Genomic DNA, 22,992 nt, shown 5'->3' on the forward strand with positions numbered 1-22,992 from the left:
TTGCTTTGAGAGGGCCACTTGACTCTTTACATATTTAGCCTTGTCTGCTTCTAGCCTCTCCACTGCACTTTGCTTTGGCCTGCTGGCTGCCAGCGGGCTTTGGCGGACGAAGTCCATCCCCACTGGCGCCTTGGGCCGCAAGCGTGGGGGTGTTATAGCAGCCCTCGCCGGTTGCCTCAATGGTGAATGGAGGGTCTCAACTGGCATAATGATCTTGAAAAGTTAGAAAAGCCAAAAGAACTGACAGTGTCCTTTCTCTCAACAGATGAGTGAAGGCTGGTTCCAAGCACTTTGACTTGTCGTCAGTGTCGTCTCATCCTTGGAGAAATACTGCCCGATTAGCTGACTTGAATTCTTGTATCTTGACCACCTGTGGGAATGAGACATCACATCAGCAAATTAAATGAAAAAATAAATGGTCAGTGGTGATTTACAAATACAGACCTAAACAAAAGACAGGTTTGAAAATAAAAAGTAGTCTGCAAATTTCAACTAAGGCCATAAAAATGAGTAGCCATTTCTAAAAAAAAAAATTACCCCTTAACTCTGGAGAGGAACGCACGCACAATAATAACGAATTAATGAACAGATAGATCTACGACACAACACAAAGCGGTGGCAGCCAATCACCAGCTTCAAATGATATGACGATATGACCTGCCTCGAATGAGCGACTAAACACAACTGACTGGCTGTGGCAGGTCGATCAAACACATCCACCCCCTCCTTCCCTGGTCAAACAAAATGAAGCAGCCACCCAGGAGTGAGTGCGTGTGTGAGTGAAGGGGGGGTGAAAACATGCTGAGACACAAGTCATTGTTTGGCAGCACGCTCAGCCACAACCACAGCCCCACATACTCCAGCAGCTGTTCACGGGAAAATGTCTCCTCATCTTTAAAAAAAAAAAAAAAAAAAAAAGCTCCCAGTTGTCAGGGTTTGTGCTGGCGGTCCCCGACAGCCGGGGAGCAAAACAAGCCGCGGCATCGGCGCAGGACGACACCATCTTTGTGTGTAAACAGACTCAGCCTCGGGGACATCATTAGAATGTGTTTGACCAACACGCAACTCAAACAAAGGAGCTCCACGTCACTCCGAGGCGCAAGAATAGAGTGTGACAAACAAAAAGTGTAAATGAACTTTGGCGATCACCTAACACATTGAGGCGATCGCGCACTCGTATAGTCACCGGCGGAAACGGAGTGCGTGGGTTAACAAGGTGTTGCTCCGGCAGCTTGTATCTGCAGGTCACATTCCCGGCATGCCTTTCATTCCGGGCCAGGCTCCAGCCGAAAACATAAATATACTCAACACTTAACTCCCACCTTAGCTCTATTCTAGGTGACAAATCAAACCAAACAACACCCTAAAGCAGCTGTACCGCACACCGGCAGGCAGGTAAGCGGAGCGCGGCGCACAGACGTCCCAGACGGCGCCTGTAGAGCGGCAAGCCTCTGCGCGTTCCGCTGGGGGTGAGCGGGACAATTTGTTGCGAGTCCGGGAAGCTGTGACTACGGCAGGTGAGCCGCCTTGGAAGTGTCCTCTCCCCACGACGAATCCTCACCTGGGCTCTCAAAGCGTCGCCCCTGCAGTTCGCGGGCCTCCGCCTGGGTTCTCGGCCCGCCACGGCGCCTTGGGAGCCGCGGTGCTGCGCGGGGAGCGTGTGGGAGACTTAAGACGAACCTGTCGGAGAACTCTTGCGCCCCGCCCCCCTCTCCCCCTGTCCCCGCCCTCCGACACGGCTCGACCAATCGGAAGGAAGCAGGAAGACTCTTCGGGTCACGCGACGCTGTCTTTCCCTCTGACTGGTTATTTGAATAATAAACTCGAATCGTACTTTATAATAATTACTTATAATGATATATTATAAAAAACATTAAAATATATAATTATTATTTTGATAGACGACAGTCAATTTTCATACATTATATATATATATATATATATATAAAACACATTTAAAATTTAATATATTTTCCTGAATTTCTCTCCGGGGATTAATACATTGTTATCTTATCTAATTTATTTCACAATGGATGCAATAAGCAACTTTTAATTCTTATTTTCTATCTTCGGTTATTCAATTATTTGCATTGTCTCGCCTCTTTTTATGCGTTTAAGTGTTCATGTCAATTCTGTGCACGATCATCTGTTGAATTTGAAGCACCGAAGTTGCCTTCAGCTTTGTGGGCAACTATTTTTGATTATGCTTTTATTAAGTATTATGTTTTCCTTTTATCCTTTTTTATGTGAAGCACCATTTAAGCTGCGTTTCATTTATGAAATGTTATAATTAATAAAATGTAGTATTATTAAGTAAATATAATAATAATTATTATTATTATTGTTATTATTATTATTATTATTATTATTAATAATAATAATAATAATAATAATAATAATAATAATAATATTTGGAGGAAAATGAATCAGATGAAGAAATTAGCTAAATCTCTTAAATGTCTTGTCAAGATAAAAACTGAATTAAAAAAAGTTGAACATAGGAAAAACTATTTATGTTGCCTGGCTTAACTGACTGTAAATTGTTTTTCTGCACTTGCAGATCACAAACCACACAAAAATACAGCTGATATTTTTTGTTTTTTTAATATTTCCTTAAAATGGCCTCACAAACCCCAATGATCATCATAATCTCTGGAATGTACTTCGAGAAGGTACACAAACATAACTAGTGGAATAGCAGTGTACTGTACACCCAAGAATATAAAAATAACAACTCTCTTCAAAGTAGTTGTTGTTGTTGAAATGGCAATATATTCTAATCATAACTCAATTTTAATTTGTGTAGTTTAAAACCACATTGTTTGAATCATCAAACTGTACCGCCAAATCCCATATTTTGCCACCTAGTATTTAGAACTATAACATAATTACATCAAATACATATGGATTTGAATGAAAGCATAAAACGATTTGGAAATAGAAAACCTTTTTTTTTTCCTCTCACCAATTATGTTTGAACCACGATAAGGCACGGACCTAATTTCCACAAGCAGTCCATTATGAAGCATGTTTTTCTGTGCCTGTCAACAAGAACACAATATCATTTCACTTGAGTTTTTGGTGGAATTGCTCTTTCTTTGCTTAGTTTATTATTCGTAGGCTTATGTGGAATAATGTCTCTAGTCCATAAATACTTACAACATAAGAAACATAAGAACATAAGAAAGAAAGAAATACTCAAATAAAGAGTGTTTAAGGGCCATAACATCTTTATATTTACCAGCTTATGTCACAAATATATTTTGTACAGTCATTGGAAATACTAAGTGTGTGTGTGTGTCTGACACAGGCTATCTGGGTTAAGAGATGGCACAGTTTTTGTCTTTGTCCTTTGCACTGAGGCTGTTGGCCCTTTTCGGCCGCCTGAAGCTGCCTCTGAAGCCCCACTCTTTCTCCGCCTCCCTCCCTCCCTCCGCCTCTCTCTCCTTCCCGTCGTCGTTGGACGGATGCCTCCGGAGCTGCGGGGGCAGGGGTATGGGCTGCCCCAGGAAGAAGCCCTCCTCCTCAGAGTCCGAGGATGAGGAACAAGTGGAGCAGCAGTCTCCGTGCTTGTACTGGCCCGGTTGCAGGGTGAGCGAGGGGGCGTCGGCGGCGGCGGCGGCGGCCACGCCCCCGTCTCTGTCCCTCTCCCCTCTCCAGTCTAGGGTGTCCAGCCGAGGCCGGTCGGGCTGTGAGCGCCGGAAGCGTCTCTCCGTGCCCAGGTGGGAGGAGGAGTCCGAGGACGCGTGGCAGCGACCCCAGCCTCTCCGAAAGCTGCGCTGCTGGTAACAGGATCCATCTGTTTGGAAACACAAACGCATTTGAACATACTTCCAAAATGTCATGTTTCATAAAATTCAGGTTATTAAACTTAAAGCCGGATTTTGTGCAGTTGTATCTACCAGTAGTACAGTATCGCAATGCCATTCTACCTCATTTGTACACTAAATATCCCTGTTCCAGTAAAGTGTAGGGACGAAGCAACTCAGGCGATGTGAGAAGTAAAAAAAAAAATCTCCATACCTTCAGAGGTACCATCCCACACCATCCTTAGGAGGCGCTAAAATACAGGCCACGTTGCCTTTACATAGCACTGTATATTTACAGAGGAGGTCTTAGTTTAATTTTAATAAAAACTAAAAACAATGGCAGTACCCAGTAGATCCATCTGAGGTGGAATGCCTTTCTGGAGATGCAACTTGCATCCAAAACCTCCCTCCACATCTTCTTCATCTGGTTCATCTTCCTCTCCCTCTGCATGCTCCTGCTCCTTCTGCTCCTCGTCCTCCTCGTCATCATCATCATCATCATCATCCTCACCAACAGAGTAGCTAGAGCTGATGGGCTCTCTGAAGCTGACCCTGGCCGTCCCACTGCGAGCCAACGGAGGGGGACTGTTAGTTGGCATGTCTTCTGCTGGGGGGAGGCTCGGTGGTGGGGGTGAATCCCTGGGCTTTAGGTCCCGGCACTTGGTGGGGAGAGGGGGCGGGAGGTCGGGCGGGATGGCGGGTGGAAGAGGAGGAGACTCTGAAGGACTGACGTGGTTCACTGGTGTAACTGAGCCTTCGTTGGGAGAAAGCAAAACGGGAGAGACAAGCATTTGTAGTAGAACAGAGCCACCATTACTGACATTTGCAGTTTAAACAACTGGGCGGTTACTTGAAGCACAAGATGTGTCAGGGATTTTGATACCTTGCATAACCTGACCATTCCGTTTCACCCAGCTCCGACAGTCCTTAGTGGTGGAGGTTCCTCTAGAACTAAAGCTGGTGAGAGGTTGTCCAGTGCAGTCATTTAACTCTCCTGGGAACTCATGGCTGCTGAGTGAAGGTTTGGTTCCATGGTTCTCTGGCGGTAAATGCTGTACATCTCGAGGCCAAGATGAACACAAACCATTTCTCAGGTGAAGGTGAGGAAGTGGTGAGTATGAGCCCTTGGGGGAAGGATGACCCCTTAAAGAAACGCCATTTTGAGCCGGAGTAGTGCAATGGACACCTATGAGTCACAAAAAAAAAAAACATGACTCACTTAAACATTTTGAAATGAATGAAAAATAATGAAAACATTTTCACCGGTTCAATCTTATCTTGACGCTCGACCGACAAAAATCAGGGTATACCCACTAATGTGTTTACCTGTATTTTCCACTCCAGAATGAATGCAGAGGATGCAGTTTTGATCAGGAGCAATGTAGAGGTTGCCGCCCTCTAGTGACTGTTGTGGTGAACAGCGCTGAGACTGCTGGATCTTATCAGCCCTCTCGCAGCGTCTGCGCTGAGGCGATCTGCTGTGAAGGGCCGAGTCGCAGGAGTCAGAGTTATTAGGATCCTCTCCTAAGGAACAGGCACGGGAGCAGAAGATGAGACCCCCTCGGGGGAGGAAGGGTCGGCCCAGCAGCGGAAGTCGGCAGCGTGCGCAGCAGAAACAGGACTCCACCGCGTGCCAGTGTTGGCCCTCATACGTCATCTGGCCCTGGTCTATACCTGAGGGAATTATTTGTTGATTTAATCACATTATATTCACTGAAACTCCAAAGCTGGTATTAGTTTAATTGGGTCTTCATAAGTTGCAATGACATTTTACTGCATTTATGTATGAACGTGTGTATATGAATGTGACAAATAAACCTCTTGAATCTTGAAAATATAGGGTAAAGGTAGAAACGTGGGTGAGATTTGACTTTCACTCACTTTCACAAATAATGTGTTAATATAATATAATATAATATTATAATAATAAAATATTCAACAGTTTTTCAAGAGAATGTGAGTTTTAAGATAAATAAACTGGCCAGTTAATTAGTGTAAAAATGATCTCCCCTGCTCTTTGCAGACGTTCGTACGGGTTACAGCTTGCACCTTCAACAGTTAGCTGGGATGAAGTTTTTCTAAGTGCAGGGGTTGCCAGGTCATGCATAGATTTAAAGACCAAAGACTTCTTAAACCCCACCCATAACAAAAGATGACTCATTTGACAAGAAAAGTACAAAGCTGTTAACCCTTCCTAGTATTGACTAAAGCAGAGAAAGATACACTACATGCTTTTTAATGTTAAGTCAAATAATTTAATAATTTAGCCTTGGTCAACATGGTAAACAAGGGAAAAATTGGTTTATATGCTGAAGAAGTGCGTCCCATTTTTGAGCTGGGGAAATCACGCGAGGGGGCAAAGGCCCTCCTTATCTCACCTATGGCTGCATACATAAGTATGTAAGTAAGTACCGATTTGTTCTCCGCAAGTGTCACAGTATTCTGCGTAGTGGGACTCGTAACAGGAGCAGCAGTACGGTCGACTCTCTCTCATGATGTAACGCTGCCCACCCAGTGCTGCTTCACACTCAAAACAACAGAAATGCTTCATGTGCCAGTGTCTCCCTTCTGCCTCCGTGCACTCATCAGCCAGAATTATCTACAAATGGGAGCGGGAGGGAGGAAGGGAGAGAGAGAGAGAGAGAGAGAGAGAGAGAGAGAGAGAAGTTAGTGACTATGTTCATGGAAAACTTAGAAGAGTCAGTTTGTGGTCATTTGGACATAATGACCGACCACCCATGAAAATCAAGTCACTTTCATTAAAATCTGACATTTTTAAATGGTGTTTGTCAATGCCTAATTTCTGCTGCTTCCTGTGCTTAAACATGAGACACCAGTGAAGGGCAGCAGACAGATGAGAAGGCATTACCCAAATAAAATTGGAATCGTACCAATAAAAGCTTAAAAAAACGGTGTCATTATGAAGCCTAATACTGTAATGTGATCTAATTCTGTTGGCCAGACAGTTTCCAGCAGATTTTCGGGAACAGGTTTTGAGGAGGAAGGCCAGACGGTCACCTCGTCGCAGGCCTGGCAGCGAGGCTTCAGCCTCTCGGCGTGGTGCCGGCCACAGTAGATCTGTCCGTCCTGGAAGAAGTAGATCAGATCCACCAGCAGCTCACTGCAGGAGGTGCATTGGAAGCACTGGGGGTGCCAGCAGCTGCTGTGCCCTGCCCGGCTGGCGAACACTGCAATGTCGCCGCCGGAGATCTGTCGGCCGCACTGGAAAATGGATAGAGGGTGTGTGATGGAGCAGGAAAACAGTTGGATGTAATATCCTCTGAATAATAGTAAAAGCTCCACCCTCCCAGTTTTACTCAGGGGGATGACTATTGCCCCCCCCCCCCACTATATTCTACCTGTACTTGTGGAACATTTTAATTAAATGGTTATTTTTCTGGTATCATTTGTGACAGATTTACAGCTGGGGTGATTGGAAAAATATACTTTCTGTAATATGCAGTGAAAGCCATCAACCCTATAGTCTGTCTGAAATTTGGAAACACAGATTGGTTGGACAGGCTTCACAGATTGGGCACAAGAGTGAAAAGAAAGAACAAAAAAAGCCTGATTTTCCCCCTGGGGATTACTCAAGCGTTATCTTAGCTTATCTCAAAGTGGGTAATAGGTCCAAGAAGAAAATTACTGCCTGAGGCCTCAGGATTCATGATGGATGGCTTGACTCGGGGTATTTACTTGCATTGTGATCTTGCCCCTTTACCCTTTCTCCTTCAAAACAAAACCTTTCTTTTTTTAATTTTAATTTTTATTTTCTACTTTTGGTTTGCTTTGATTTGATGACAAATCTTGGATGTGATAAGGAATATTTGCTATTCTGTTTCCTAGACTTTAATATAACATTATGAACATTGCACCTTTAATGTTCAATTTTAAATATTTCATGTAGTTATACAATGCAGCTCTATGTACAGTATGAAAGGTTATATATGAAAATGGTTGTTATTATTATTATTATTATTACCTGTTGACAGATGGCTCCCGTCATAGTGACTGGGAAGAGTCTGACGACACCTCTTCCCAAATTCTGCCTTTTCCTCTGCTGACTAAACAGCCGCAGCTCCTTCTTCTCCTCATCATCTAGAGAGTTACAGTACTGAGGCTGCAGGAAACACACACACACACACACACACACACACACACACACACACACACACACACACAGACACACACACAGACACACACACACACACACACACACACACACACACACACACACACACACACACACACACACACACACACACACACACACACAGCTTGTCTGTGGGTGCAGAAAGAATTTTTCAAGTGCTTTCAGGTTCATGGACCATAAATTAGATCAGCTGGTGTTTGTTAAAATATTGGGAGATTACATAAGGGGGGGAAAAAAAAGAAAAAGAAAAAAAAAAAGAATATTGGGACATCGTACAATATAGTTTTTTACCTCACTGTCGTGGGCCGGTAGCTGGTGCAGCAGCTGTTTGATTCTGTATCTTTCACCAGGACTGTTCACATAAGGCACCCTGTCCTCTGGTATGCAGCTGAAATACTGGTACACCTGAGATGAAACATGAGATGGGAAAAAAAATACAATCACACAGAATGCACTGACATCCACATTTATATTAAATGCTATAAATCAACTAATTAATTTCAATGAATCACCACCTCGCCCTTTAGTTATATGCGTGGGACAGGTCCACACTTCTATCCATCCGGTGTGTGTACTGTATGTCAAATGTGTGTGCTGGTTGTGACCTGCTCAGGCTTGAGTCCCGGTGGGACCCAGGCGTACTCCTCGGATGCGCAGCCTGAGTCGTCATCGGAGATGGAGTGTCTCTGGAAGTCCGACACCAGCTTGGTCATCATCTTCTCCAGCTGGCTGGGCACGGCGCGCACGGCGTGTTCCTCACGCACACATTTGCAGTGCACGCAGATCTTTCTGCGGAGACGAGGACAGGAAGGGGGTGTTCGATTTGTCGACTGAAGAGGAATATGGACAATATAGGGACTTTTAACTCTCAGGCAGACACAGAGGGTCAAATCTGACCCCCATGCAAATTTAATAAATTATTATTTTAAAGGTAACTAATTAGTTTTAATTGTTTCTAATTGTATTGACTTTGTCAATGAAGTTGTTAACGCCATTGTTTCTGTTTTCTGTTACAAACTGAACATCAGTTGATGACATATTATTATGACAATAGTAAAAAAGACAACTTCTGCCGATGTGGTTTGATACGGGTTTTGATAACTCGTTTGATGACCTCTGCTGGTTTCTGTAGGGGCTCTATACTTGTTTTCACGAGAAATAATGTTTTCTACCAGCCTGGCATGGCCCGACCAATTCGCAAATAAGTGTTAGTCTGGAATCTCTCCGCTCATTCTCGATTTCCAACATGCGACGTAGCGCTGAGGGAGTGAGTTGGTAAATTAAAATTAAATTATTAAACTTTTACCAAATCCTGTCGGAAGAACCGCAAACACATCTTTCTTATCAACAAAAGCTTTTTAGAGAAAATATACCGTCCAATTTGTTTATTACTGTCACAATGGCGGTTTTAACAAACTGTTCCCCATCAGCAACAGCCATCTTGGTAAGGTCTCTCAATGGCGATAGTGGATACAACAGACAATTCCATGCCAGCGGCAGCCATCTTGGTAAGGTACGTCAACGGCTCTCCTCTGCATCGCTATTGTATTAAACCATATTAAATAAACTGTTGTGATTGCCCCGACCCCGGCAACGTCGGGTGGAAATCTGTTTGAATGGAAGGGTGGCCAGATGTAGACCAAATGAAACATGAGCCTCAGATCGGTCTGGTTCCCAAGCTAGTTTTCTACTGACATTCTGGTAAAAAAAAAAAAAAACCCAAAAGAAACAAAACATGTTTGAATGATCGGAGCTGCTTTATCACAATATTTTAAATTGGGATCATATCACAGCACAGCACAGCTGGTCTTATTGTATGTGAAATATGTTGGTCATTGTAGATCATGTAGATGTTGAATCTGGACCTTCGTCGAATGATCATTCATTCCTACATCCCTGAACTACTCCACTACCTGTTGACTCTTGAAGCTATTACTTCAAAATGAGCCAGCTCATTTAACTAGCACAGACAGTCGGTTTCTCTCATGAAAAACACAGAGAAACACAGACAACACGCCACACCTTCTCCACCACCCTATGACATGATCTCTTTGGGTTTGTCGTGATTTATGGACATACTTGGTGTTGGAGACAAGACTCTACAACCCAGCCCACAAACAATCATGGGTTTGACTCAACTAGGCTCCCCACAGTCAAAGATGACTAATGACAAATACAAGCAAATGTCACTTTAACAACAATAAATAAAACAAGTGTATGCAAAATACTTGTATAATGCAACTCTTTGGAAAGTTCAAAACTGAGGGGATTTGTGTTGAACTTCGTCTAGCGTAGCACATTCTATTCCAATCGGTGGAGACTCCTCAACGTTCAGTTTACAAACATCTCCCCGAATTTACATCAGCAGCACAGCATCGCTCTGCTCCACCATGTTAGCAGGAAATGAGGTCATCAACGTAAGCCTGACTGGCAATCCCACAGCCATGAAAGAGGGGGAAAAGAAGATGGGGGGAATTAATCTCCCCTGTTTCCTGCGAGATTTCTGACCCTATGCCCTATCCAACCTTGGATTGGACCTAGGGTCTTGCTGCGGGACTGGGAGGATTAAGAAAGAACGAAGAGAGTGAGAGTGTGTAATGTGTGTGTCGTTGAAACCGTGCGGCCATGTCACACACGCACATACAAATGTGCCTGTACGAGCTCTCCGGACTGCATAACAGCCTGCCAGCTTGTACGAGTGGCACAAGTTCACAAGGCCCAAAGCTGCTTTACTCAGCCCCAACAACAAGACACAAGTGGGCACACACACACACACACACACACACACACACACACACACACACACACACACACACACACACACACACACACACACACACACACACACACACACACACACACACACTTTAACTCCACTTTTTCATTCAATCCTCTAATCCAAATTCTTCCAGCCAGCCCTATTATTACCTTGGTTCTCTGAAAAACAACTTCATGTGATGGCTAGTCTCCGACCAGTTGTGTACACATTAGAGTTTGGCCGTGCCCTTAAAGTCCGGTACAATTTAACTATCAGGCAGTTGATTACAGATGCACATCATGATAACAGGGGAAAACAACGATCTTTTGTTGAGGCAAAAACAGTCACATAAAACCCAGTGTACGCGTGGGCGGCGTAGTGTGTGAGCCTAGCTTCGCTCCACATAAGGCCATGGCTGTCAGGCCAGCTGTACCAAAATAAATAATAGTAAACATAGTAGGTCAGCTCAGGGTAAGTCATGCTGGTCATAGTCACTACTGTCCAACATCTACTGGGCCTGGGTATGTTTATATCTGTGTGTGTGTGTGTGTGTGTGTGTGTGTGTGTGTGTGTGTGTGTGTGTGTGTGTGTGTGTGTGTGTGTGTGTGTGTGTGTGTGTGTGTGTGTGTGTGTGTGTGCGCGCACGGGAAACTAGCTTGACTCCTGCATGGCACTACAGTCCAGATGGCAGTGCACAGCAACAACCAGACCTTTCTGTACAGACGCCGCCCCGTCCCACCCTCCCAGCACCCCCACAGCCGCCCTGTCACATGAGAGGAGGGATTAGATCACCAGTGGGTGCCGAGCCACACAGGCGACCTACGGTAACAGTGACCGACCGAGGAAAGGTGCCATGGTGGATGATGTGGAGGGAGGAAATAAGTGTACGTCGGCATTATAAACAAACCTTTGCCAGGCCGGCAATCGACAGCCGGGTCCAATCGATTAGCCTCCACACTAGTAATTCCCCTTATCGATGTGGACCAGTTTGCTTGATGGTCCTAGAAGCATTCCCTAAGTTTATATTTCTTAAACAATATAATTACGTTCAGCCAGTGCTAACAGTTGCCAGTATTTATTTATGATTGTTTATTATTATTTAATTTATTTATTTGGATCAAACTAGACTCTAGACACTTTATCAATCCCGTGGGGGAAATCCAGGTGGTCTATGTTTGCGCTCGTTCTTTTTCTCTTTCGTTTTTAATCTCAGGGTTGTGAAGATTATTTTTGAAATTGCAATAAAATTGCAATTAGAAATATTCCCTTTGGGGATTAGTAAAGTACCTTTATCTTATCTTATCTTATAATCGTTTTGATTGCTGCGTCCTTGGTTACGCTAAGAGAATGCTGTTGGTTTGTCTTTGCCCCGTCGGGCCACAGAGGGCAGCTCCAACACGGACAACCTCCTGCCGAGCTTAAAGCTAAATGAAAAAGGGACAACAAAACAAGCTTTGGCTTACGCGCTGATGCTCCCTCTAATTGGAAACGGAATCCTTCTACACTGACTGTAGTTTCACTGCTGGAAGGCACACTTTGATAAGATAAGACTTTATTGATCGACAAGGGCACACTCTTCACTTTTGAGCATGAATCTTTTGCTGTCTTTCCATCCAGTAAATGCATCCCTATGTGTTCTGAACCAAAACTCAGCCAATCACTAGCCCTTTCCATCTTACATTAAAGATGGAATACATTCTGGTTATATTATGGTGACATTTAAAAGTCTGATAAATGTGCTTGAATATAACTATCAGTAATAAGTTTTGATGCATATTTATATTTATACTCTATTATCTATACTTTATACTACTATATTTATACTGTAATAGATTCATTACTATTGTATGCAATTGAATCACATAATTATGGGTTACATAACATGTATTATTGGTAATTAAATGTTTAAAAGTTTAATTGAGTCTAAACTTGGTCAGAGAAAAATGACTTACCCCCAAATGTCAATAGCCAAAGAAAAATTGATAATTTCATATATAAAAAATAAATTACATGACCACCAAAAATTTGGTCTTCATCTCCTGAATCCAAGAACACTTATACATTATGTGACAACTACCTACCCGCGGTTATCATCAAAGCATTATCCATACGGGCCTGTTGACATTGTCCCTTCAGAGTTCTGCTGAAACCAGTTTACATCCCAGTTCAATAGGAAGCCGCACGGTGCTTCCCGTCTTCCCGGCCGTGCGTTGCAGCAGGATGTCGTGAGGCAGCTCCTTCCCAATGCAGTCCCTCTTTCTATCTCTGTGCCTCCTCTTGGCGGCCCCCCTGTCATTTTGACTCCCACCCTGCTCCACACTGACAGAGTGGGCCCAAACAAAAGGTGACTTCACCAGATGCGAACACGGCCACTCAGAGAAGAGAGCGCAAACACCCTGTGGAGGGTGCACACATGCACACATTCTGTCACGATTGACTTAAGAAGATAGGTTGAGAAACAATGAGTCATGGGGTCAACTTAAAAACAATGCTTCAATTGGTTACACCTATATGTTTTTTAGGTTTTCTCCACATGAGAAATTAAACAGTAAATTTTAAGCGGAGAAAACCGAGTTGATGCAATAACTCCATTCCAATGACTTGGAGTCAGTGTATGTTTGCTTCCAAAAGCAATGGTCCTTTCGTATAAACACTGCAGTTATGACTGAAAGCGTACTCATGATGCCTTTGAAACAATCAATCTGGAGCATCCAAGTGAAAATCAAGCGAAGTAAACACATTACAACTTCTCTCTTCTCCACAGACCGCACTCGCTGATTCATAACAGATGGACTTTTGTTGTTTCAAGGCAATCTTCTTATGCTATGAAATAACCGCAGCAGATTTTGAGAACGATGAACTTGTACCCATGTAGAATTCGTCAAGTTCTGTGTTGGAAACGCAAATCAAGATGGACAGAAGTGCGTCCAAAATGTCTGACGGGAGAACAAAGAGCTCCCAAATCACACCAGCTCATTGGACCTTGGTGTCAATCGCCGAGCGATGACTGTCACTCAAGGCATTGTGCTAGAAAACAGTCCTTATCTCTAGATGGTTGTTAACCCGTTTTTGGCTGTCAGCTTGTTGTGCCGCTCTTCTTAGGCCTCTTTGCCCACAGTCATTTCAAGTGAAACAATTTGACAGAATGAGATCTAGCAATGTTCGCTGTGCTCCATGATGACTCATTGAGTTTTAAGGCAAACTCAGCATTCACTGTACAGAACAAAACCCTGCGCAGTGTTTTTGGGGCAGATACGCACACGCACACACACACACACACACACACACACACACACACACACACACACACACACACACACACACACACACACACACACACACACACACACACACACACACACACACAAACAATAGGCCAGTGAAGTGCCAAATTTACTGGGGAAACAGTAAGAAAATAGCCCACTCACTGAGATATAAGCTGTGGCCGATTACTAATTACCTAACTGCAGTTGGGTGAAGGGAGTCTCCGTTCAGTCCTGGTTTTTATAAAAACAGATGGACCTGATCTGAGAACGCTGCACTGACGCCAATTAGCGACTAAGTAATCGCAGCACGGCCACTCCGGCTTCAGGGAGGGCGTCCTGCACACTTTTGAAGCGCGGACAGGGACCTGCGGGTCAGAAGTAACTCAATTGTTTCTCCGCAGGACGGTGGAGGCGCCATCTGCCCCCCCTGCCTCTTAAGGCCCTGTCTGGGAGACGGCGGGCTGAAGATGGATCACTTCTACCCTCAGCCGAGCTTCCGTTAGCTCAGCCCATCCTCTCCGTCAGGGAAGGTGTGACACAGAATGGGTTATTAAACTAGATGCAATTTTCCACCGGACTCTGGGGTCTTATCTATTGACCTCCCATTTGTCTTGATCATCTAATCACTCTGTCCAAGCGAGACGCACCCCGCGTCCCCCGCGATCTGCTGGGGGACGTTAAACCAGATGATCACCCAACTTTCATGCAATGTTGTATTTCATTTTGCTTTCGACTTCGCTGACTGCTTTTTATGTCTTGGCCTGATTAGAAGGATACAATGGAAAAGCCAATGACACAAACACAATCTTTTGGTTGCAAAAAATGTGCTTTTCCTGTCCTTGCTCTTCTCTCTTAATCAGCAAGCCATGTTTCGCTTCAGCCCTCCAGTGCCCGCCTGCGTTTCGGTTTGGAGCGATTCAAACCAGAGCTCTGTTTTGCTCTTGGATTCATTCAGTTCAGATGGAGTAAAACACGTTCTGATAGTCATCTCTAGCCCCTTCAAGCTAGAGATGCCTCAAGATTGCAGTAAAATGTGATCCCACAGAAACCTAAGAGCATGTTTGTAATAAACATTTTCTTGGAAATAGTATATATTTAAATCTTCCGTCTTATTTGCCACCCCATAATAGGGTACATGTATCCGAGACTTGTTCTCTGTCATTGTACTGAGGTTTTCATTTGGACTTTTTCCTATTTTGAAAATCTACAAATTAAAATCTAAGATGTGAGTACAACTGTGTTATGGGGGAAAAAGAGGGAGACAATGTGAGAAGGAGGGAAGTGAGGCCTGGTGCAGCGGGTTAGTGCCCTATCACAGCAGCACAGGCTAATCTTATTACGGTGATGGACAGGATTAAGCCCAACCAAGAGACCCAGACAGCTGGATATACACTAAAGAAGAGGGAAAGGGGGTTGGGAGTACAGGACATTAAATTGCCCCTTAATACCAAATTCCCTCCCCTTAAAAGCAGTGGAATGACACTGGCACCCATCAGAACATGTTCTGTTTGACCACTCAAATTTCTCACACAGGCCTACACTGCAATTAGATTTATCGAGAATTCATCATCACAAGCTGCACTGATCAGAAATCAGTATCATAACAATTTATTATAGCATCACTCCCCTCGAACCTTTCTGAAAGCTACAAAGCTAGAGTATGGCCAGATAAATTGCAGAACGCCTGTTGCTAATCCCTCCTCCCTATAATACTTGTGTTTGCCCTTAATGATAATGTCAACTAAGTGCAGCTGCCATTACCGCTATCACGGCTTAATGGCGGTCCTGTGTTTATATGGCCTGCAGCCTTAATGACCTTGTTCCTATCGGCGCCCAGGCGCACCATCAGTCAGCCTGACCTGGGATGTCATGGAAGGGAAGGGATGTCTTGTGGTCGGTGTCCTTGTAGGATCTTGTTTGCTATCAATCACTTTATATTCGCTGACATCGTGAACACAGAAAATAAGATAACTGCAAGCAGGGCCATGTATGAAGCTAAAAATATATAAGAGTGTCCAGAAGAGTGTGTGTTCATTGAAGGAGACTACGGTAAAGTTCTCTACAAAACAATTATTCCTCATGAAGCTGCCATCGCTGCAGTGTTTCGGAGGCCTTCAGTTCCTACCTCCAGCCATGCACACGGAAGCCAGGACACTGGTCTCCACAGCGGATACAGGGCTGTCCTCTGTCTGGGTCTTCCTCCTCCTGCTGCTGATTAAAGAAAGGCAAACAACTTAAATTAATTCACCCTGTAGCGTTCAACTTACTGTTTGGCACAGAATAATAATGCAGTTAAACATCGTAGGTTGCACGTACGTCCATCACTGCGCACGGCCGGAGGACCTTTAAGAGCATCTTATCTTAACTGTGTGGTCACTCCACTGGAGCCAAAAGCACAGTGGGCTAAGCTTTGGTTCAATCATGCCATATGTTCAACACCATTTGGGGTGGAGCATGTCCTGTGCAAATAAATTCCCAAAGATTACTTTGTTGTAAATAGAGTCGACTTATGTGACGTACATCCAAACAAAATATTTCATTCCCCCTCCATCCTGCATTATTGTGCTTGACTTAATAGGAGTAGTAGGAGTAGTAGTAAGTGGCATTACAATTTGTTTGCATTATAATTGATGCCTGTACAGTTCACTTAACAAATATTTACATCTAAGTGCTTTTGACCCAGTGGTACTCTTATAATAACAGTAATTGTGGTACATTGTCACAATATTTAAACACATGAGAACTTTTTCCAGGTCTCCTTGATTGCATTTCATATTTTGATATTGTACAGTTGAATCTATTTTGATGTTGTTATTTGGCTATTTTGCTTCATTTCCCTGTGTATGTGATGTATGTATGATAAATAATAATTTGACCTTCATACCTCAATGAAAGAACGGTTTTGCTCCATTAATGATATGGAGCAGTTAAGATCGTTAACTGCTCCATATTCCTCAGTTCTTTGTGCGAAAAGGGTGCAGCAAAATATTAACCAGTCATTCAATCAATCAACCAATGAAAAATCCATCCATCCACCAAACGACCGAGGCTAATTGATTAATCCCCACAATTCCAGTGGAAACCTTTTAGCTCCTGCCAGGTACAGTGGAATGAGGACAATGACTTAAACACTGGTTTCAGACAAAACAAAGCTACTGAAATGCTCTGGATTAAAAAGAAAATGTCAGGCATCAAACATTTTATAAAATGAAACCTGTTGGAACCACACCAGCCCTCTGGTCTGAGGACCAGGTTTTTTTTTTTGTGTTTTCGGAATTTTCTATTTTGTGTGTGTGTGTGTGTGAGAGAGAGATAAATAAATAAATAAATAAATTAATAAATAAATAATATAGTAAATAAATAAATAATAAATAATTAGTCAGATAAATGATGAGAAAATCCTCTAAATTCTTTCAGCAAATAGTGCTGATCAGTGCATTGGCTATAGCCCAGAGCAACGAAACAGCTTAGCACTAAACCAACTACCTAATGTCTCACATTTACCTCTATGCCATGAGCTGTGTGTTTGTGTGTCTTTTTAGTGACGAAGGGAAGGAAGCGGACACAGGAAGAGAGCTGCACCCTTTCCCTCTGCGTGGAGTCGCTCTGTCTCCACTTTCCCTTCCTCTCAAACTCTCAGAGCTTCGTTGCGCCTGCTCCCCTCCAACTCCCGTCTGCCCAAAAATATGTTTGTTTGGTTTTTTTCAACCCAATTTTGCCTTATTTTAAAAGAGTTAATTCCATGTTTAAGTAACTGCGCCTCCGCCTTTTGGAATGGAATCAACAAATATATGTAAGCATCACGTTTTGTCTCGCGATTTTGCTCCTTCAATAAGGAAAACACAGCCTCACGGGAGGAATTCTGGCCCTGGAGGACCTTTTGCAAGTGTTGCTTTCTTATATCAAAAGAGTAGCCTGAATTAAACACCAGTTTTAAGCATTAGGCATTACCAAAATGCAGTGACTAACCCTAACTGTATACTGACAGTGACAGAGCTGGGGGATTTATGTCAAACACACATAAACATACATAAATCTATATCATGCCACAATGAACAGTGGAGAGGTTACCTGTGCATTCTTGCTGTCATTTTTTAAACCACGTACAGCTTGTAAAGACAGGGTATCTAACTTATTACGTCAATTGTAACGCCGAGCCTGTTTTCACATAAAGGATTTTATGAGAATCTTTCCTAGGGGTTACGCCACTGCAGTCAACCAACTTTGATGCATTACTGTTGTTAAAGTCAACGCTGAGTTTGCTCTGCTTATCTCACTGTTTTATCTGCTGAAAGGGTTCTACATTCAGAAACCACTGATATAAGAGCTGGGCCTTATGCTCCTTTTTCTTAACGTGCTGTGAAAAAAGTTACTGAAGTCATAAGCTACTCAAATCACTCATGATCTTTCCTAATGTAATTCAAAACAGTGATTTATTTTGTTTCAAATCTAAGTTAACTAGTATGCCCAATAACTGCGTTATTATGCAAAGTCAAGGTCTAAATTGGACCCACAATGGACTCGATTTAACTCAAAATGCCTCAATATTCACATCCCCAATGTACTTAGCTAGGAATGGTGTTGTGGTTTCTCAGTGACTGGACCCTTCACGTTCCTGAGCTGTCAGAAAGCCCAGGTTGAGGGTTAAGAAAACTCTAATTAAGGACTATAACCAAGGTGTCTGTCCACCAAATGCAATAGACTTTTGATTTGACAATATTCTCTGATACAATACCTTAGCATAGTCTGGTATCAGACTCTTATTCAATGTCAGTAATGGTGAATCTCTATTGCTGTACATTTTTTAAAAGGGGTTGTCCAAGACGGATGCAGTAGATGCAGTCGTACCATTCTAGTTCCGTACCAGTTCCATTATCCAGCGTCACACATTTTACATATCAATTTTGCTTGTCTGCTTGACACAGAGTGCAATCGCTTAACCCAATAGAAACCGATGATCTGTGACTTTGATTGGGCAACATGGCAGGACTGCACAGTGCACACACTACCTATACTGTATGTCAACTCTACCCAGGAAATGACGAGACTGCTCCGGGGGGCACACTACAGTAAATAAGTAATAAATCAGTAAATGAGTCAATGAGAGATCAGGTAAAATGTACCTGAACCCATCCAAACGGGTTTGAGAAGTGACAGAGGAACCTGTCACAAATTCAGTAATTTGCTATGAATTTCCTTAATATTCTGTCTGTGTGTGGAACTCCACGAAGGATCCTAATCGTATTCTGTCTGGGGCAGACTAATGGAGAAAAAAAGGTTGGAGGCATGGAAACAACTCTGTCTGTAAACAGATCCAGAGATGCATGAAAACCAGTCAAGCAGGTTGTAATTAACACTTTATGGTGATTACAGAGCGCCAATGTTTGTTTTCCGTGTCATTACGGTGACAAAATAAATTCTGAGATGTAAAAACGTACCGAGAAACTCTTGCAGAGATAATGTTTCCGCCAACTTTATGGGTCCCTCAACGGCCCTCTCCTCTTTGTTCCAATGCTGTGGCGGTCGGTAATAACGGGGTAGGAATCTCTCACAATTAAGAATGACTTTCAATCTTCATCCTGAGCTTGTGGCCCCTGTGCAGTATCTTCACGTGTGTAGCACTTTCTTTCAATGTCAGGACTGCACAGAGACTTAGTGGGCTTGGTGTTTGTTCCCTTTCACCTTCCAACAAAGGATTATGCATCAAGTTTGTGGCTCAACAAAGGACTTGGTCTATTGTGTTGTCATGGAGGACATGGTGGGAGGGGTGATACAGCAAATGAGCTTGGAAATAATGCCTGGAGAAAGTAAAGAGCACAGTCAAGTTCATATTGGCCCAAACATTCTCACTGTGAAACTGTGGTGCCAGACTTTTATATTTGCATGTGTAATCACATGATGTGAGGTGAGTTTCCTTCAGCTTTTTTTTTTGTTCCCTTGCTTTTTGAACTGTGCAAACACACACTTTAAAGAAAGTAAAGAAACAAACGATGAGGAGTGATAGAGCCTTCTTGCTCGTCCACTCGCACCCATTTATTTTGTGTTACTGCAGGGATCAGTGAATAGCTTATTACACTGCTAACTGTTACAATTTGCGTTTTATGTTAAAATCAAATCAAATCGAATCATCTATTTTAAACAGCTCTGAATGAGAAAACCAGCACGGATAAAAAACAATCACGCTTTAACAGCGAACACAACATTATTCGAATGAGAAGTAGATTAAAAGGATGGCAGTAATTCACTTCCGTTCTACAATGACATGTTGCGTATGTCCCTGTGGCGCTGGAGGGGTTAAACATTAACAGGTGAGGTCAGAGGTCACGGGGCCGGTGTTGCCTTAGCACATTGGGCAGATGCACCTCTCCTCACTGGACCAGATCAAACAAACAACACACAGCCCACAATCCCCACCTTCACACTCCAACACACAGCTATTGTTTATGTTGCGATTCACGTGACACTGTATCCTCGTTATTTGAGCTTGATTTAAATAATCTGGTTTGTTTGGTGAGCCTAAAACACTACTCTGCAGGCTTTAGATTACACTGGATGGCACTGAATTGTCCCTGTGGGGAAATCCTTTCAGCAGATATAGATACAGGTGAGTTTCAAATACAAATAATGTGAATGACTGAAACAAGCAAGCTACTAGTCCCAAAAAGAAAAAAAAAAGAGACTACAACAAGTGACACAATCATTTCTAACATGCAGATTTACTTTTAAATATTATATTATTGCGATTTCGCACTATTTGTACTTCGTGTAAGTTGCTTTGAATGAAAACATACACTTAATTACCAAATGTAAATGTAACTATTTGTTTAGACAGCATGGATGAATAAATTGCAGTTGTTTGTAATGTTTGAGGCTGTTTGAACCTCTGTGCATTTGATTAAAGGTCTCATGATGAATAATTTGAATCTAATTAAACTAATGACTCTGGCATATGCGTCCTCTGAGGCCAGCATAGCATAAAGGAAACTACCGCAGTATATATTATATTAAATGGATTTATTCTAGCTCAAAAATATAATAACATCTGGGCACAACAAATGATTCTATTTCTACATTGTATTTTATTTATGGTTTATTTGGTAGTTATCCTGCTAAAACGTGCCTGGAATATTTACACAATCTGTAACACAGAGCTAAACATAGTTTTCTAATTATAATATAATCGATGGGTTTGATGGGATCCTCGGTTTGATAGGTGGACTTTGGGTATTAAAGCATTCAATACATCTATCGCTAATGTTAAGTGGAATACAAATGGAGTGGGGCCTGGTAGGAAGTGGTGACGTTTTTATGACAAACAAATCACAATGAAAGCACGGGGGGAAAGTGATGTAAACATGTTTACTCCAGGACATTTGAAGTTGCCATCTTACCCAGCTCTTGCGTAATCTCCTATGGTGAGGTCACCACATCCATCAGCAATGTGATGTTATGGATGCGATGTGAACCTGGAGACAGGTATGAGGTGCGACCAGAGTGGTCTATAATCGGATTTGTTTTTCCTAAGCTTTCATCAGTCGATAAGTTTCCTCAGCACTGGCTGGTTTGTAATGGACTGGATAATATCCTTCAAGTCCGCTTAACAACCAGATGTTCCACGGTCCTGTTGCACAGAGACAACCTTGTTAGACGCACGGCCACTCTACCTGGAGCAGAAACATAATTTTTTACTCTCTTATTACCCAAAGGTGACAAAGAAAGGTAACGCCGTGTTCAAACGGTGACATTTTTACCTGTTCAGGTAAATTCCTATGACGTCACCCGGTGCCTTCAACGGTTCAAGAAACAAACGATGCCTACTTTGTTTTCCCGATAGCCGATGAAAACGTATACTACAGTATCATATATTCCATAATAAACTACAATATAAACTATAACTATAGTCCCACAGGTAAAGGTGGGACACCCCCAACCACACACACGTTTGGATTCCGTGCAGATCAAGTTAAGTAGCCGAGTAAGTCGTATCTCATTTTTTTCCAGAGAAACCATCAAATAAACTCCGTCAGTCGTTTTTTTTTGTTTTTTTTTTAAGGCGGTTGACCGAGCATCCTGGGGATGTTAAAACATTATAACGTACGCTAAAAAAAAAAAAAAAAAAAAGAGAGAGAGAGAGAACGAAAGTAGAACACTCACCGATCGGTGTGATCGTCGTTTCTTAGATCCGTGGGAGAACATGGTATCGGGTGGTGGGAAAACCCGAGCTTTGAGTGGATCCTCGAACTCCCCAGAGCCAGGGCTCGGGCACGGTTTAAACGCCGTGTAGAAACTTTTCCTCCCTGACGCTGCGCCGTAGAAGTACACGTACACGTACGTAAGCAGGCTGCACCTATGAGCTGCAGCCTGCTGGACCCCGCTCTCCCACTCTTGACGAGTTTTATATAAATGTATATATTAAAATGGTGGACGACCCGCGCATGTTGCGTCCTGCGGGGAATTAAAAGTTTCCCATCTGCTCTAACTTAAAATGTTGCGTCGCAATAACGCACGCACGCACGCACGCACACACACACACACACACACACACACACACACACACACACACACACACACACACACACACACACACACACAAAGTGGGAGGAGCCAGCGACATGGAGGGTTCAAATCCCGGAATGCGGGTTTTTTTTTTTTTTCCTCTTCTATTTTTTTTAACAAAACGTTTAATTTCATTAAACGTATCAAGTAGTTGCTCGGAACAAATCCCACATCGGTTTTATTTCCAGGGCTGTTTTTTTTTTGACTGATTTTGGCAGAAAGAAACGCATTCAATGTTCACATCATTCCATTTTGGAACAGCAGGTAAACAAAAAAAACAAAAAAAAAAAAACATCCATCCATTTCCCTTTTAAAGGCCACAGGCAATGTGGGTCTGTGAGATATGAATAATGTTAAATTTTAAAAGCAAAATAAATAATGTGGCGAGTGATGCTGCGTGCCGGGGGTGACGCGAGTGGCTGCACCTGGGAGTGGGAATAGCGCCGAAGG

At 43.0% G+C, this 22,992-nt stretch overlaps 2 protein-coding genes across 2 annotated transcripts in view; both read right to left on the reverse strand.

Moving 5' to 3' along the window:
- The window catches only part of LOC307241234 (protein FAM110A-like), a 3,121-nt gene extending 1,458 nt beyond the window's left edge, over positions 1–1,663 (reverse strand). Inside the window, exons 1-2 of the mRNA XM_080015274.1 lie at positions 1,562–1,663; positions 1–370 (exon numbers count right to left, since the gene is read on the reverse strand). The exon at positions 1–370 is cut by the window's left edge and continues 1,458 nt beyond it. Of these exons, the coding sequence (XP_079871400.1) occupies positions 1–207 (207 nt within the window). The 5' untranslated portion in view covers positions 208–370; positions 1,562–1,663. The remainder of the gene's footprint in view (positions 371–1,561) is intronic.
- A 966-nt stretch (positions 1,664–2,629) lies between these two features.
- prickle3 (prickle homolog 3) lies at positions 2,630–22,366 on the reverse strand. The gene is made up of 11 exons (XM_080014957.1): positions 22,141–22,366; positions 16,112–16,197; positions 8,568–8,751; positions 8,254–8,367; positions 7,792–7,929; positions 6,828–7,031; positions 6,222–6,408; positions 5,136–5,483; positions 4,693–4,995; positions 4,156–4,563; positions 2,630–3,799 (listed from the first exon to the last, which is right to left on the reverse strand). The coding sequence occupies exons 1-11, from the start codon at positions 22,180–22,182 to the stop codon at positions 3,321–3,323; spliced, it is 2,493 nt and encodes an 830-aa protein (XP_079871083.1). The 5' UTR covers positions 22,183–22,366; the 3' UTR covers positions 2,630–3,320.
- Positions 22,367–22,992: the final 626 nt, after the last annotated feature.

This window comes from Zeus faber (assembly GCF_960531495.2).
Source record: "Zeus faber genome assembly, chromosome: 15".
Lineage (NCBI taxonomy): Eukaryota > Metazoa > Chordata > Actinopteri > Zeiformes > Zeidae > Zeus > Zeus faber.

Bases quoted from the DNA above. Each gene is read 5' to 3' on its own strand.
- prickle3 (XM_080014957.1), bottom strand. From the start codon at position 22,182: ATGTTCTCCCACGGATCTAAGAAACGACGATCACACCGATCG. The intron at 7,930-8,253 runs GTAAAAAACTAT...TGTTTCCTGCAG, and splicing joins TACCGGCCCACGACAGTGAG to CCTCAGTACTGTAACTCTCT. The intron at 4,996-5,135 runs GTAAACACATTA...TGTGACTCATAG, and splicing joins TTCTGGAGTGGAAAATACAG to GTGTCCATTGCACTACTCCG.